The sequence below is a fragment of the Chiloscyllium punctatum genome, chromosome 15, assembly GCF_047496795.1.
Source record: "Chiloscyllium punctatum isolate Juve2018m chromosome 15, sChiPun1.3, whole genome shotgun sequence".
NCBI classification, from domain to species: domain Eukaryota; kingdom Metazoa; phylum Chordata; class Chondrichthyes; order Orectolobiformes; family Hemiscylliidae; genus Chiloscyllium; species Chiloscyllium punctatum.
The window spans coordinates 58,302,736-58,320,345 of record NC_092753.1 but is presented as its reverse complement, the minus strand read 5'-3'; the positions used below and the strand labels follow the sequence as shown (position 1 = coordinate 58,320,345).

General features: G+C 41.3%; 1 protein-coding gene across 1 annotated transcript in view; it reads left to right on the top strand.

Annotated features, from left to right (window-relative positions):
- LOC140486285 (lymphocyte function-associated antigen 3-like) overlaps positions 1–17,610 on the top strand; it is a 44,942-nt gene that overhangs the window by 3,060 nt on the left and 24,272 nt on the right. The window contains exon 2 of the mRNA XM_072585212.1: positions 15,954–16,256. Coding sequence (XP_072441313.1) covers positions 15,954–16,256 — 303 coding nt within the window. The remainder of the gene's footprint in view (positions 1–15,953; positions 16,257–17,610) is intronic.

Here is a 17,610-nt window from a genome sequence, read left to right as displayed (position 1 = left end):
TCAATTTTGGCATAATTTCCCAGACGTTAATAAAGAGAACATGGAAATGTTGACTGGGAAGGGTGTGCTTTTATTGTATCTGATGGCATAACAGGCTAATGTGCTTTTGTTACTTGAGTGCCTATGTTGACGTAAAGAGGACTCTCTGTTTTATGTTTCAAATTTTCAGCAGTGATTCAATGCAACTATGTGGCTTGCAAGGCAAAATCCAAGAGCAGTTAGGTATCACTTATGTTGCTGAAGGTCTATTGTAAGATATAGGCATTTGGGGTAAGCAAGGCAGATTTTCTTTAAGGACATTGGAAACCACATTGATTTTGATGGCAATCAATGGTTTAATAACATTTGTTACTGAATGCATTGCATTCATATTTTCTCATTTTAAATACTGGTGGGATTTGTATTCCTATCTGCGGAACATTAGTCTAGGTCTCTGGATCATCAGTGCACTAACATTACCAAAATTCTATTGTTCTTTCCTGTCTTGACTCTTCCATCCTTACTTCCTGCAACAGGCATGAAAAAACTGTGTACTGGATTAGTGGTGCTGGAAGAGCACAGCAGTTCAGGCAGCATCCAACAACTGCTGTGCTCTTCCAGCACCACTAATCCAGTATTTGATTTTCAGCATCTGCAGTCATTGTTTTTACCATGAAAAAACTGTGGGCTTTTCCATCTGTGTGATTTAAGTCAGCTTCCTAAACCTCAGTTCTACCAATTCCTTCAGCTTTTCCCTCATCCTGGTCTAATCATTAACCTCACTGTGGGTGGCACGGTGGCACAGTGGTTAGCACTGCTGCCTCACAGCGCCAGAGACCCGGGTTCATTTCCCGCCTCAGGCGACTGACTGTGTGGAGTTTGCACGTTCTCCCCGTGTCTGCGTGGGTTTCCTCCGGGTGCTCCGGTTTCCTCCCACAGTCCAAAGATGTGCAGGTCAGGTGAATTGGCCATGCTAAATTGCCCGTAGTGTTAGGTTAAGGGGTAAATATAGGGGTATGGGTGGGTTGCGCTTCGGCGGGGCGGTGTGGACTTGTTGGGCCGAAGGGCCTGTTTCCACAGTGTAAGTAATCTAATCTAATCTAATCTCTCTCATGAATAATAACTATAAGAAATAAGAGCAAAAACCTGCAGCAATATTAAATTTGTAGCTGATTTTTCAAAATCAACTGTCTTCCCACATTATGACATTATTCCCTTAGTATCTAAATGTACTCCGTGTCTGAACATCAAAAGTATCCTCAGCTGACAAATCCAAAATTCACAACTCTCTTTGAGGGAAGTCATTTACCCATATCTCATCTCCTCCATATTCCCCAACTCAAAAACATCCAGTCTTTTAAACCTCTTGTTTGGATATCTTTATATACTTCCATATATCTGTTGAACTTAGATTCTCTGTCATTTTTCTAAATTCTTGGGAACATCGACCTGGTCTACTCTGAAGACAATCCCTTCAACTCTCAAACCAATCCAGTGAGCCTTTGTTGCACTTGCTCTAGTCCAAGTAAGGAAACCAAAACTGTAAACTGCCCTCACACGTGGTCTCTCGAATGCCCCATATAATTTTCATAATACTACTTGATTCTTATTCTCCAATCCCTTTCTAATAAAGGTAGCATGAAGGGCAACCCTCCTATCAACAGGTCCGGGTTCCATGGTTTTAGTTGCCCACGGTTTACCACAGCCCAAGCGTATTGTAGGGAATCTTCCAGAACCAGGGCGCTGCTGGGAAGGCAAGTGAACTCCTTTAAATGAATGAGTTCACTCCTATCTACAGCTTCAGGCTTCTGTGCTATAGGTCTTGGAACGTAACCCTGAGGGTACAGGAGGACTACTGTAATTGCTGTCCTTATTGCTTACTAAGTTATGCATTAGCTTTGTGATTCATGTACAAGGATCTCCGGTCCCCTCTGAATGCCAATATTTTCCTGTCCTATATATAAAAGAATATGCTTTTGTACTTTTCCTTTCAAGTGAATAACTTTATACTGCCCCACGTTATATTGTCATTTTTTTTATCTTCTGCCTATTTTCATTTTAATCTATTTGCAAACTCCTTACCATCCTTTTTTTTTTTAAACCTTCCTTTGCATTGTCAGCAGAGTTGGATACACTCCATGATCGTCTGCTCCTCTGCTTGATTCTTCCTCCAAACATACCTTGTCAATTGACCTATGACCTGCTTGCCAACTTCTTTGAAAGTTATTTTAATTGAAGATTGCTACCTCTATTTTCTCCCTGTTCAGTCCTTAATCACTCAATTATGGTTGATGATATCAGCAGCAGTGCCCTGTGATTTTGCATTGACCTATTTCCTTTCAAAATCCACACTTCTTATTCTCTCCTCAGCAATAGATGTCCAACCTGTTTCAACTTTCTTTTCTCTCCTTGGCAATGCCTTCTAATACATGTTTGATCACTTAGGTCTGATCTATTTACATTGTTGAACCTTCTTTCAAGGGCAGTATCTAGTGTGACTGTAGCTGTGGTATAGTTTTTCATCTTGGTGTCGTTTGTTTCTTCAGGATGTTCGACATGACCATTTCATCTTCCTCCACTACCTGTCCTCTTTCCACCTCCATGAATCTGCCTCTATGTAGTTGCATTCCAGCTTGTTCTAATGCATTAAGATGTATTTCTAGCAAATACGTCTCCTTCTACTCTCCATAGTAACTTCGGACATCATGTTTTAGTTGAGAAATTAACAAACAGGATGCCAATATTCCTTGGCTGTTGAAATAGTCTAAGCATCCCTGGTTCTGTTCTTGGTGGGGCCTTGCCAAATTTCTTGGCAGGAATTAAAATCTGCTCTACTGTATGGTCTACTCCTTTTTTAGATTCACCCTGCTTCCAGTAGCTTCACATATTTCATGAAATGTAATAATTTATTTTGATACCAAATTATTACTAACTGCTTAGGAAGACTACAGTGACATTGGCAACAGGGTTGCCTCCATTAGTATAGAGTTCGATTGGAGGCAGCCCTCAAGGGTTAATGGGGGAAATGACTGGTGTTTTGCAAGGTCCTACTGTCAATGCCTTGCATTAAGAGCATTTAAAAATCATATACATTTTTGGAATAACTTGGCTGATTCTTTGGTGTTTGCCACATCCTTTTGTTTTAAATATACTACTGACCTTGTATTGACTTTTCTGTGTGGCTTAACCAGTTCCTTTTAAAGTCAAAATATTATAGATTATGGAAATCTGAACTAAGAGCAGAAAATACTGCAAATACTTAGAGGGTCTAGCACTTTCGCCTCAAGAGAAACAGATGTAATGTTTCAGGTTCGTGAACTTGCTTCAGAACAGAGTAACTGACAGTAATTTTACACAGGCTTCATGATCATTATCCGCTGTGAATTACATGTCTTTAGCACAATTTTGGTACACAAAAGTCATTAATTTGTACTTTTCTGAGACCTGATAATCAGCACCATTTGGGATAGATCTCTACTTTCCAGTGCCGCCTTCATATCCTAGAACAGAAATATGCTTTAAATGTATTCAACTAGGGAACATCCACAACCAGCTGTGGTAGAGAAATTCAAAAAGATTCACAAGCAATTTTTCCTCGTTTCAATCCTAATTGACCGGTGTCTGATCCTGACACTATGCCTCTGTTTTTGTTGGTCAGGCATCTAAAACTCAACCTCTCAAATGTCTGCTCCATCAACCCCCTTCTGAAACTCTCATTTTTGTTGAGATTGTGTCTCATTTTTCTAAACTCCAGAGAATACAGACCCAATTTACTTAATCTCTCATCATGAGACTGCCCCTTCACCCCAGGGAACAATTTAGCAAGCCTTTACTTTATAGAAAATACAAATATGTAAGTAGGTATTAGTAGGGGCTAGGCAATAATCTTTATTTGTGATTTTTTTTGTATTGTGTTCTGATCAAAAGACGTTGTAGCCAACAAAGAAATAGATGGCTACATTCTTCAGCCAGAAATGTGAAATGAAAGTAACGTTAAGTCCTCCAGGGTTAAAACCAGTGTAAAACACTCAAAGAACAGCAACACTGACAGATTTTGGGGAAATAAATTTTGTCAAGCTCACTTAAACTATCAAGTGCGCATATGGGGTGGTTGAATATTGGTTTGATTATCCACAATTGAGACGAGGAAAAATTGCTTCATTCAAAGGGTTGTGAATCTTTTTGAATTTCTCTACCACAGCTGGTTGTGGATGTTCCCTTGTTGAATACATTTAAAGCATATTTCTGTTCTAGGATATGAAGGTGGCACTGGAAAGTAGAGCTCTATCCCAAGATAAGCCATGATCATATTGAATTGTAGAACAGGATTTACAGCTCTGTGAGCTACTCTCCTATTTGCTGCATAATAATTTGAATTTCCTGTTGCTGCTAGTGAAGTTTTTTTTGCTGGTTGTCATCATAGTTTATTAACTAGAACATTGAAACTCCTTCATTTTCAGTCACGCTCACCTCATTCTCCATTGATAAGGTTTTAGCTTTCAGAGTTCCAAATTGCTTGCTAGTTATTACAATGATTTGTATATGTCATGAAATCCTTACTGATAATTAAATAAAATGGAGAAAGTAATACCTTAGCAAGTAAACCCATTAAGGGATGGCCTTTGATCTCCATTGTGTTCCGTTACTATACCGTCAATACATGCCAGCACACATTGTAAAGAACTTGCATTACTATAGTGCCTTTTAAAGGATGCTGCAGTGTCCTTCAGTTATGAATATGGAAATTGGATGTCAAGCCAAGGAAAGAGAGGTGACCAAAAGAGGAGGTTTCTGCACAAGTGTTTGAGCAATCTGGCGATTGAGAAGTTGAGAAGGACATTGAGACATGAGGAGGTGCAATGATGCTTCAAGGGGATTTGGAGAAGCTAAGTAAGTAGGCATAAATTTGGCAGATGAAATACAATGAGGAAAATTGTGACGTATTCCAGTTTAGTGGAGAAAAGTAGAAATAAAGTATTTTTCAAATGGTGTGAAGCTTGCAAGTGTTGAACTTGAAGTTCTGTGACGTTGGTCATGAGTTGAAAATGTGTTGCTGGAAAAGCGCAGCAGGTCAGGCAGCATCCAATCAGGAGCAGGAGAATCGACATTTCAGGCATGAGCCCTTCTTCAGGAATGAGGAAAGTGTGTCCAGCAGGCTAAGATAAAAGGTAGGGAGGAGGGACTTGGGGGAGGGGCGTTAGAAATGCGATAGGTGGAAGGAGGTTAAGGTGAGGGTGATAGGCCGGAGTTGGGGTGGGGGCAGAGAGGTCAGGAAGAAGATTGCAGGTTAGGAAGGTGGTGCTGAGTTTGAGGGTTGGGACTGAAACAAGGTGGCGGGAGGGGAAATGAGGAAACTGGAGAAATCAGAGTTCATCCCTTATGGTTGGAGGGCTCCTTGGTCGTGAGTTGGCAAGCTCAAAATAAGCAAAGTTAACATGTAGGTACAGCAAGCAATTAGGTAAACTATATGTTGGCGATCATTGCAAGAGGATGTGAGTACAAGAATGAAGATGTTTTACTGCAATTTTATAAAACCTTGGTGAGGTAATGGTTAGAGTTGGGGATTGGGGTTAGATGGTGGCCTAGTAGTATTATCACTAGACTATTAACCCAGGTAGTGTTCAGGGGACCTGGATTCAAATCACACTGGCTGATGGTGAAATTTGAATTCACTAATTATCTGGAATTAGAGTCTAATGATAAGCATGAAAAAATTGCTGATTGTTAGGAAAATCACATCTGAGCTTGTGGCGTAGATCAAATTTGGCAGCATCACGGTGATGTGACTACAAGGGGACCAGGTCTGGGAGCTAAATATCAAAGGATGTATGTCCTATTGAAAACACAGGCAGGTAGGTAGAGGGAGTGGGGTTGCCTTATTAGTAAGAAATGAAATTAAATCAATAGCAAGAAATGATGTAGGGTCAGCTGATGTAGCATCTGTGTGGGTACAGTTGAGGAACTGCAAATGTAACAAAACCATAATGAGAGTTATGTACAGGCCTCCAAACAGTAGTCAGGATGTGGGGCAGAAGATACACCTGGAGATAGAAAAGATGTGTACGAAAGGCAAGGTTACAGTGATCATGAGGGATTTCAATGTGCATGTGGACTGGGAAAATCAGGTTGGTAGTGGATTACAAGAAAAGGAATTTGTGGAATGTCTACAAGATGACTTTTTGGAGCAGTGTATGGTGGAGCCCACTCAGGAACAGGCAATTCTGGATTTAATGATGTGCAATGAGGCAGACTTGATAAGGGAGCTTAGGGTGAAGGAACCCTTAGGAGGCAGTGATTGTAACGTGATTGAACTTATTCTGCAATTTGAAAGGGAGAAGCTGGAATCAGGCGTAATAGTATTACAGTTGAATAAAGGCAACTATAGAGACATGAGGGAGGAGCTGATCAGAATTGACTGGAAGAGGAACCAAGCAGGAAAGACTGGAAGAGCAATGGCAGAAGTTACTCGGATTAAATCGGGAGACACAGCAGAGATTCATCCCGAGGAAAAAGAAACATGGTACAGGAAGGACGAGGCAACCATGGCTGACAAGGTAAGTTAGAGACCACATAAAAGCAAAAGACAAATCATATAATGCAGCGAAGTGCAGTGGAAAGCCAGAGGATTGGGAAGCCTTCAAAGACGAACAGAGTCATAGAGATGTACAGCATGGAAACAGACCCTTCGGTCCAACCTGTCCATGCTGACCAGATATCCCAACCCAATCTAGTCCCATCTGCCAGCACCTGGCCCATATCCCTCCAAACCCCTCCTAACCACATACCCATCCAAATGCCTCCCAAATGTTGCAATTATATCAGGCTCCACCACATCCCCTGGCAGCTCATTCCATACACGTACCACCCTTTGCGCGAAAAAGTTGCTCCCCCAGGTCTCCCTATATCCTTCCCCTAAACCTATGCCCTCTAGTTCTGGACTCCCTGACCCCAGGGAAAAGACTTTTGTCTATTTATCCTATCCATGCCCCTCATAACTCTGCAAACCTCTCCAAGGTCACCTCAGCCTCCGACGTTCCAGGGAAAACAGCCGCAGCCCATTCAGCCTCTCCCTGCAGCTCAAATCCTCCAACCCCGGCAACATCCCCGTAAATCTTTTCTGAACCCTTTCAAGTTTCACAACATCTTTCCTTTAGGAAGGAGACCAGAATTGCGTGCAATATTCCAACAGTGGCTTAACCAATGTCCTGTACAGCTGCAACATGACCTCCCAACTCCTGTACAGAAGACAACTAAAAAAGAAATAGAGGGAGAAGATTAAATATGAGGTAAGCTAGCCAGTAATATAAAAGAGGATTGTGCAAAAGTTTCTTTAGATATATTTAGCAGCAAAACAGAGGCATTAGTGGACATTGGACCACTGGAAAATGATGCTGGAGAAGAAATAAAGGAGGACAAAGAAATGGCTGAGGAACTGAACAAGTACTTTGCGTCAGTTATCATGGTGGAAGGTATGAGTAACATTCCAAAAGTTCAAGGGCGTCGGGGCAGAGGTAAGTATGGTGGCGATCACCAAGGAGAAGGTGCTAGAAAAACTGAAAAGTCTGAAGATGGATAAATCACCTGGATCCGATGGTCTACACCCCAGAGTTCTGAAGGAGATAGCTGAAGAGATATTGGAGGCATTAATGGTGATCTTTCAGGAATCACTGGAGTCAGGGAGGGTCGCAGAGGACTAGAAAATCGCTAATGTAACCTCCCATTTAACAAGGGAGTAAGGCAAAAGATGGGAAATTACAGGCTGATTAGCCTGACCTCGGTCGTTGGTAAGACCTTGGAGTCCATTGTGGAGGATGAGATTTCTGAATACTTGGAAGTGCATGGTAAATAAGGCTAAGTCAGCATGGTTTCCTCAAGGGGATGTCATAACTGACAAATTTGTTACAGTTCTTTTGAGGAGGTAACAGGTTTGACCACGGAGAGCCAATGGATGTTATCAACTTGGACTTCCAGAATGCCTTTGACAAGGTGTCGCACAGGAGGCTGCTGAGTAAGATGAGAGCCCATGGTGTTCGAGGCAAGATACGAGTATGGGTAGGGGATTGGCTGTTTGACAGAAAGCAGAGAGTGGTTGGGGGGGGGGGTGGTAAAAGGGTCCTTCTCAGGATGTCAGGTGACTAGTGGTGTTCCGCAAGGCTCAGTGTTGGGACCACAATTTTTTCACTTCGTACATTAGTGATCTAGATGAAGGAACTGAGGGCATTCTGGCTGTGTTTGCAGATGATACAAATTAGGTGGAGGGACAGGTAGTATTGAAGAGGCAGGGAGGCTGTAGAATAATTTGGACAGGTTGGGAGAGTGGGCAGACAATTGACAGATTGAATACAACATGGCAAAATGTAAGGTCACGCATTTTGGTTGGAAGAATGGAGGCATGGATTATTTTCTAAATAGGGAGAAAATTCAGAAATTTGAAGTGCCAAGGGACTTGGGGGTCCTAGTCTAGGATACTCTTAAGGTAAACTTGCAGGTTGAGTTGGTAGTTAGGAAGACAAATACAATTTTGAGAGGACTAGAATATAAAAGCCGGGCTGTCCTTCTGAGGTTTTTCAGGGTCTGGTTAGATCATATTTAGAATATTGTGAGCAATAGTGGGCCCCATATGTGAGGAAGGATGTATTGGCTCTGGAGCAGATCCAGAGGAGGTTCATGAGAATGATCCCAGGAATGAAAGGCTTAACATGTAAAGAACGTTTGAGGATCTGCTTCGACACTCTATGGAATTTAGAAGGATGAGGAGGGATCTAATTGAAACATACAGAATACTGAATGTCCTAGACATAATGGACATAGCGAAGATCTTTCTATTAACAGAAGAGACTAGGACCCAAGGGCAGAGCCTTACAGAGTAAAGGGAAGACCCTTTTAGAACAGAGATGAGGAGAAACGTCTTCAGCCAGAGAGTAGTGAACCTATGAAATGCATTGCCACAGAAGGCTGTGCAGGCCAGGTCATTGATTATATTTAAGTCAGAGATAAATAAGTTCTTGATTGTCAAAGGGATCAAAGGTCAAGGAGAGAAAGCAGGAAAATTGGATCAAAAAACCTATCAGCCATGATTGAGTCTGCTCACAATATTCTAAATATTGAGTCTGCTCTGCCATTCAATGAACCAAATGGCCTAATGTCTGTTCCTATGTCTTATAGTCTACTAATGTCCTTTAGGGAAGGAAATCTGCCCTTACCTGGTCTGGCCTACATGTGACTCCAGATCTACAGCAATGTGAATGATTCTTAACGGCCCTGGGGTCATTTGGGGATGGACAATAAATACTGGCCCACAGTCCATTACTAAGTTTAAAAAAAAGGTTTTGCCTCATCTCGAGGAAAGTACACTCCCTCGATGGAAAATATAATTAAACCTCAACAAACTAATTCCTGGGATGGAGGAATTGCTCTGTGAGGAAATATTAAATAGACTGGATCTTTATTTGAAGTTTAAATGAAAAAATAAATAAATTTTATACCAGATACAAAAGTTTTTCTGAGGGTTGACAGGGTGGGTGCAGGGTGTTTCTGCTGGCTGAAGGGTTTAGAACCAGGGACGGAGTTTCAGAATAAAGTTTGAGCCATTTTTAAGACTGAGATGAGGATGAATTTCTTCAGTCCCGGAGGGCTTTGGAAATTCAATCATTCAGTACGTTCTTCAAGACAGAGATCAACAAATATCTAGCTATTAAAACATCAAGGACTATGGAGATAGTGCAGGAAAATACGTTGAGATGAAAGATCAGCTGTGATCTCATTGAATGGCTGAGTGGACTCAAGGAGTTTAATGATCTACTGCTGCTCTTTTTTTTAATCTTCTTAAGGATTCTAGAAAGTAGGTTCCAAATGGTTGATTGTGAAATTTCATCCAGAGGGTTTGGGAAGTGAGTTGAAAGCAAGTATATAACAAAGTATTGGATTGTTCAGCAGAAAGGATACAGGGTTCTAGTTAGTTGCATAGATTGAATGGGATGAAGTCAGGGAAGATATAAAAATGAGGATTTTAAATTTAATATGTATGGGGAGGGGTGGAGAGCTGATTTTGATCAGTAAAGAAAAGCGTTTTAACTGAATGAGTTAAAGAATGTTACAGAATGAATGGAACAGAATTTTTTTTAAATTGGAGTTTTTGAAGGCTGAACTTTGAGAAAAGAGAACGCTTAGAGTAATTGAGACTGGTGGTGACAACACTTAAAAATGAAATAAAAATAAAAATTTTAGACCAGTTTTGAGATGTTATAAAGATGGAAATGGTTTGTCATTCTGAGGGAGAGGATATGGTCTCTAAAGCTAAATTTGGCAATGAAACTGTGAATATAGTTTACTTGAATAATCTGTAAGTGTGGCTGCCATAAGCATCTGGGGTCACATTTACAAGAAATTGATAATACTTTACTACCTTAAGTTAGACACGGTTCAGCAGCATGTCAGCTGCTGTGATAGTGAGCCTTGAACAGAGCATGTCTTTGATAAATGTAGCTATTGCAAATGATCTTAGCCTCCATTTGCTTTGGAGCATTCTTGGTTTGGGGTGCTATCCAGCTTACACATGGCTGGGATCAGCACAGGGGTTCTGTCTTGAGTATTTCTGCTTCCCCGTCCCGCCCCACCCCCCACCCCACAACCCCAACCTGGCAGATGTATAGTAGCTCTTCTGAGTGCATGTGAGTTGGGCTACAGAGTCTTCTGGGGAATTTTGGGGAAATTTCATAACGCTAACGTGAAAGAGCAAAGACTGTTGCTCATATACTAATTGAATTTGGTGACATGCAAGACGATGTTTTTTGAGTAAAATGGGTTTTTCCACAGCTTTTTAGGGGTGGGACAAATGTTTTCTAAATGCACAACTGAGCATATTGTTTACAGAAGGGGAAAATCCAATTTGTTAATGCTTGTGTTTTGGGGGAACTTGATGTACTTGAGGTCTGGAGCAGATCTTCAGTTCTCTGGATTGTAGGTGTTGAAGAGGATGGAACAAAATGTCCTTCCATAACACAATAAATAGGAGCAGACCTAGACCACATGGTCTGTTCAATCAGCTTCACCATTCTGTACATTCGTGGCTGATTTTGGATTGCAGATCTGAGCCAGCATTAAATGCATTTAGCCATGCAGTATCCATCTCCTTCTCACACACAGAATTCCAAAGATTAACAGTGCTTTAACTGAAACAGTTTCCCCACTTCAAGTCCTCAATGACCAGCCCCATATCCTGAGTTGTACAACTGTGTTTTAGATTCCCAGACCAGCAGAAGCATTCTGTGTCAACCCTATCGAGCATTTTGTATGTCTCAATGAGGTCACCTCTCAATCTTCTAACCTCCAGAGATCATAGGCATAAATGTATTGCAAAAAAATACATTTTTTTGTAAATTATCTAAAATATATTACAAAACAGTTTGCTTCAGATATGGTGGAAAATACTGTAAAACCATGTTCCGCATTTGAGTGTTTACAATGTCATCCCTCTCTGACTTGCATTGTTCCCAATGGACTAAGCAAAAAGCTGTATGCAATGCTCAATCAAGGCAGAGAGGGAGCAGCTTTGCCTAACTCTACGTTTCATCATACTGGATTAGTGGTGCTGGAAGAGCACAGCAGTTCAGGCAGCATCCAACGAGCAGCGAACTGCTGTGCTCTTCCAGCACCACTAATCCAGTATTTGGTTTTCAGCATCTGCAGTCATTGTTTTTACCTCTACGTTTCATCAGGCAGCTTTCTGATTCTCTCCCATTGATTTAATATTTCTCTATTGATGTTTCTGTCGAACAGTCGGATCCAACTGCAGAGTCCCTCCCTGAAGCCCGTTTTGGAGAGCACATCCCTCATGTAGGTGTGTGATATCCTGTCAAAGGCCAGGCTGCTGAGGCAGATGTCGAATTGCTCCCCGCTATTGATTTTTAAGGGGAAGCCTCACTGTCTAAGACGTTAGCTTGAGTTCTCTGTTGCTTTTGGCTCCAGCAACCAGTACAAAATTTCTCCATTTAACTGAAAGCAAAACCAAAACCCTTTTGGCTCTGTGTGTGTGAGCCTGACCCCACCCACTCATGACTGTTTTGTCTCTTTTTTTTAAGAAAAACATACCCAGGCAGAATTCCAAGTTGTCTACCAACTGCTTGGCTGAAGAAAACATTGCACCACCACTGTTTAACACCACTCTGCAGGAGAAACAAGATAAAGCACATCTCTTAAAGGTCCAATACTGTCATCGATACCTGGAGTGACACATTCTTGCCCTTTCAGCCTGCTGAGCCAACCTCCCTTGGCCAGATTTGTTTTGATTTACTTTTTGTTACGTGTACCCAAGTACAGTGAAAAGCTTTGTTTGCAAACAGTACAGGTAGACAATAGAAAACAAGGACCGAGATATAAGGTGAAAAATAAGCTTGGGCAGTGTAAGGCATACAAGGTTCCATCGCACAGGATGTGCACTGGACAAGATGAACATTTAACAAGGTCAGGGTTATTTCAAGTTAGAAAGTCTATTTATCTGTGTAATGGCAGGGAAGAAACTGTTCTTGAACCTGCTGGTAGGTGTGTTCAAGCTTCTGTATTTTCTCCCTGATGGAAGAGGTTGTAGGAGAGCATTACTGGAGTCCATGGATGGGAGATTGGCTTCCATGAAGCTCTGGGCTGTGCACACCTTCTGTAGTTTCTTATGGTCCTGGGCGGAGCAGTTGCCATACCAGGCCATCGTGCACCTGGACAGTATGCTTTCTGTGGTTCATCTGTAAAAGTTGGTGAGAGTCCTTATGAAGATGCCAAATTTCCTGAGGAAGGAGAGGTTGTTATGCTTTCTTGACTGTTGCATCTATCTGGGAAGTCCAGGACAGGTTGTCAGCAATCGTCATTCCAAGGAACGTGATGCTCTCGACCCCCTCAGCTTAGCTGGCCCCTTGAACCCACATCTGTTACACTCCATCCTTCCTTCTCTATTTATCTATCTTAAAGTACTGCCACCCAATGTCAATCATGGCCTGGCATGGATAAATACACTCTAAAGAGGAGAAAGCAGTAGCTATGCATTCAAATCCAGAAACATGACCGTGCCTGCTACCACACCACGTCTGTGCAGTTATGAATATGAAAACAGGAATTGCACACTTGCATGGAACCTTCACTCTTGTGAGCAGCTCTTTTAATGAGCATGCTGTTGAGCTGCCTTTTAAAATTCCCAAAACTTATTTGCAGACTTTTGTCCTGTCATCAAGCAGCTAATATTCCCCTTCCTGCAGTGTCTTTCGCTCCTACAGGATGGCACAGAACTCTGTCCAGTATTCCAGGTGGGGTCTTGCCAAATCCCTGTACTGTTGTATCCAAACTGTTTTTTTTCCTCTCTGTGCCCCACTCTCCTGTCTGTTTTACTTTAAAATGTCCTGGACTTGTCATGTACAAGTGGTATCAGTTGTTGGTTAGTGCTGACTTGTAGGCCCTTAAAGATTATTTGTGGAAAATTAATTGCAATTTGAAACTATAACTCTTTCTTTCTTGGGCTGTGAAGTGACTTAGATGCTAAATTGAGGATAATATTTAAAAATGGAAGCCATTTGGAATGGAAGCTAATTATGCTAATTCTATCTGTCTCGAGGTCATTTGCGTAGGGAATAGACAGAGACAAAACAGCAGTTTTAGATGGTGGAAGCCCTTATATCCATTCTCTGTCTAAATGCACATAATTCAAACTTAGCAATTGTGAATGACATGAGCTTGAATGAAATTATTAAAAATTATTTTCTTTCTGTGGTATACTAGTTTAACTCTATTCCAGAGAGTCTCAAATTGAATAACCATATTTTAGGCTAGCATTGATCTTAGACCTGATAAAAGAGAACATGTTTATTCTTTAACTGTAAATGTTGCAAAATGGCAGAGTCCCTTTTCACTCATCTGCATGTGTTTTCTGGGAATGTCTTTGTAGACATTGAATCAAACAACATCAAATCATGTCATAATTCTAGGTGCTGAGTAACATCAAGCTTTTAACTTGTTTCAGGAAAATAATACGATAAAATATACGACAGCACAGCAACAGGCCCTATGGCCCACCAAGCCTGCGCCGATTCCTAATCCTTATTTAGATCTGCAACTGATTGTTCATTATCAGTTTCTATCCCTCTGTTTGCCTCGCGTTCTATCAAGATACTCATTAAATGTTACTAACATGCCTGCCTCCACCATCTCCACTGAAAATGTGTTCCAAGCACCCACCACCCTCTGTGTGAAAAGTTGTCCCTGACTTCTCCCCTAAACTTTCCCCCTCACACCTTGAACCCATGCCCTGTTGTAGTTGACCTTTCCACCCTAGAAAAAAGCTTCTGACTATTACACCCTATTTATGCCTCATAGTTTTGTAGACCTCTGGCAGGTTGTCCCTCAGCCTCCGTCTTTCCAGGGAAAACAATCAGTTTATCCAACTTCTCCTCCTAACTAAAACCATCCAGACCAGGCAGCATCCTGGTAAACCTTCTCTGGACCTTCTCCAAAGCATTCATGTTCTTCTAGTAGTGTGGTGACCAGAACTGCGCACAGTATTCCAAATGTGGCCTGACTACAGTTTTTTGTACAGGTGTAATGTAACTTGCTAACTTTTATATTGGATGCCCCAACTTTTGTATTGAATGCCCTGACCAATAAAGGCAAGCGTGCTGTATACCCCCTTCACTACCTTATCCGCTTGTGTTGCTGCTTTTAGCGATCTGTAGACCTGGACACTCAGATTGTTCTGTATGTTAGTGCTCCTAATTGCACTGCCATTTAGTGTAAAATTCACACCTGAATTTGATCTTCCAAAATGCACCACCTCACATTTGTCCAGATTAAACTCCATCTGCCATTTCTCTGCTCGGATCTGCAATCCATCTATATCCTACTGTATCCTTTGACGGTTGCCATCATGATCTGCAACTCTGCCAATTTTAGTGTCATCCACAAACTTCCTAATCAGACTGCTTGCATTTTCCTCCAAATTATATAGATTATAAACATCAAAGGTCTCAGCACTGATCCCTGTAGAACACAGCAGTTACTTATCTCCATTCCAAAATGTACTCTTCCACCACTACTCCGTCTTCTTTGACTAAGCCAGTTTTGTGTCCATCTATCCAGCACATCAATGATCCCATGAGCTTCTATCTTCTGTACCAGCCTGCCATGAGATACCTTTTCAAATGCATCATTAAAGTCCATGCAGACAACATCCACTGTCCTTGTTTCGTCAATCATTCTTGTCACCTCAAAAAAAAACGCAATCAAGCTGATGAGACATGACCTTCCCTGCTCAAATCCATGCTGCCTATCACTAACAAGACTAGTCACTTTCCAATGTGAATAAATCCTATCTCTCCGTATCTTCTCCAACAGCTGCCCACCATTACAGGCTCACCGGCCTATAATTACCTGGATTATCTCGGTTTCCTTTCTTAAACGAAGGAAAAACATTGGCCATTCTGCAGTCTTCTGGAACCTTGTCTAAGGCCAAAGAGGATGCAACAGCCCCAGCTTTTTCCTCCCTTGTCTATCCCTAACCTCCTTTCCCTAACCTCTGAATCCCTCATGTCCCTCTCTTTGGTAAATAGTGAAGTATACTCATTAAGGACCTCACCCACTTCCTCTGGCTCCACACATAAATCCTTTATCCTTGAGTGAGCCTACTCTTTCACAGGCTATCCTTTTGCTCCTAATACGTGTATAAAATAGCTTGGGATTCTCCCTAACACTGGCTAAGGATATTTCATAGTCCTTTTTAGCCCTCTTAACTCCACACGTGAGCTCTTTCCTTCTTTCTCTATGTTCTTCAAGGACATTTGTCTGTTTTTAGTTGCCCAGACATTAGGTAAGCTTTTGTTTTAGTAAACAGAATTCCCCTGTTATCCAAAGTTCTCAAATCCTGCCATTCCTGTTTAGTGACTACTTGTTTTTATAAATGCATTTTTTTAATATATTATTTCACATTTTATTTTCTTTACCAGTTTCTAAATGTGGCACAATAGATGTTGAAATCATCTATGGATTCTTGAATCAATCTATATCTCTCCCTTTGTCAAAACCCACTGATGTATCCGAAATTGTGTTCAAGCTCAATAACCACAAAGTATTTGAATGGGAAAACGAGGAGACAAAATATTTCGGCTCGTTTTTGCAGAAGTTTAATTATACAGACGAAAGTGTTTTGATACAGAGATTACAGAAGGAGGATACTGGAAGTTACACAGTAGATTTCATATTTTCTAATGGAACGATTAGGAAAGACAACTTCTTCCTGAAAGTACTTGGTAAGTGTTAAAATTATCTATTACTTGCTGCATCTGGTACAAACACCCTAATTAAGATCATTTGGAGAAACTTGTTGCACCCCTAAATATAGGATTCTCAGACATCTGAGTAACTAACTATTGCTGCTGTGCCTGAGAATAACTGAGGCAGGCCCATATGTTTCTTACACTTGGTAAGTACCACTTCTTCCTCCAATTCAGTTGAATCAGCAAATTTTTTTTTTTGGCACAGCCACTGCCCAATCAGTCACTATGGCTCCTAGACTTCTTTTCGTGACTGGGAAATTGTTAGCCTTTTATTGCTTGGCATGTCCCTCCTTCCCCTAAAAGAAGAGAATACACTTTTCCTGTTGACTCTATCAAAATCTTTCATGTACTAAAAGCCTCTTTGAAATTCTGGTTGATGCTTCTCCAGTAAAAGTAGTCCCAGAATCTGAATTGCCTCCTTTTATAATAATTTCCCATCACTGTCTCTATCCTGGTCATAGAGTCATAGAGATGTACAGCATGGAAACAGACCCTTTGGTCCAAGTCATCCATGCTGACCAGACATCCCAACCCAATCGAGTCCTACCTGCCAGTACATGGCCCATATCCCTTCAAACCCTTCCTATTCATGTACCCATGCAAATGCCTTAAATGTTGGAATTGTACCTGCCTCTACCTCTTCCTCTTGCAGCTCATTCCATACATGCACCACCCTTTGTGTGAAAATGTTGCCTCTTAGTTCTCTTTTATATCTTCCCCTCTCACCCTAAACCTATGCCCTCTAGTTCTGGAGTCCCTCACCCCAAGGAAAAGACTTTGTCTATTTATCCTATCCATGCCCCTCATGATTTTGTAAACCTCTATAAGGTCACCCCTCAGTCTGTGACGCACCCAGGGAAAACAGCCTCAGCCTGTTCAGCCTCTCCCTGTACCTCAAATCCTCCAACCCTGGCAACATCCTTATAAATCTTTTCTGAACCCTTTCAAGTTTCACAACATCTTTCCGATAGGAAGGAGACCAGAATTGCTGCAATATTCCAACAGTGGCCTAACCAATGTCCTGTACAGCTGCAACATGACCTCCCAACTCCTGTACTCAATAATGTGCCATGCTATTTTATTTTTATTTTCATTTTTGCAGTAGGGCACCTGAAACTGAACATGTTATGTCAACCACGGCCAAATCATGACCTTGATTCTGTTTAATGTTATTGTTTACTCCTATATTTTATGAATAAAAGTCAGTGGATCCAGAGGTCAAACAATAAGATGAAATTCGGTGATTATTCTCGGTTTGAATTTGGTATTGGCAATGATATCCTGCTGTTGACCATAGCAATCCTCAATTTAGTAGCCATTCAGCTGG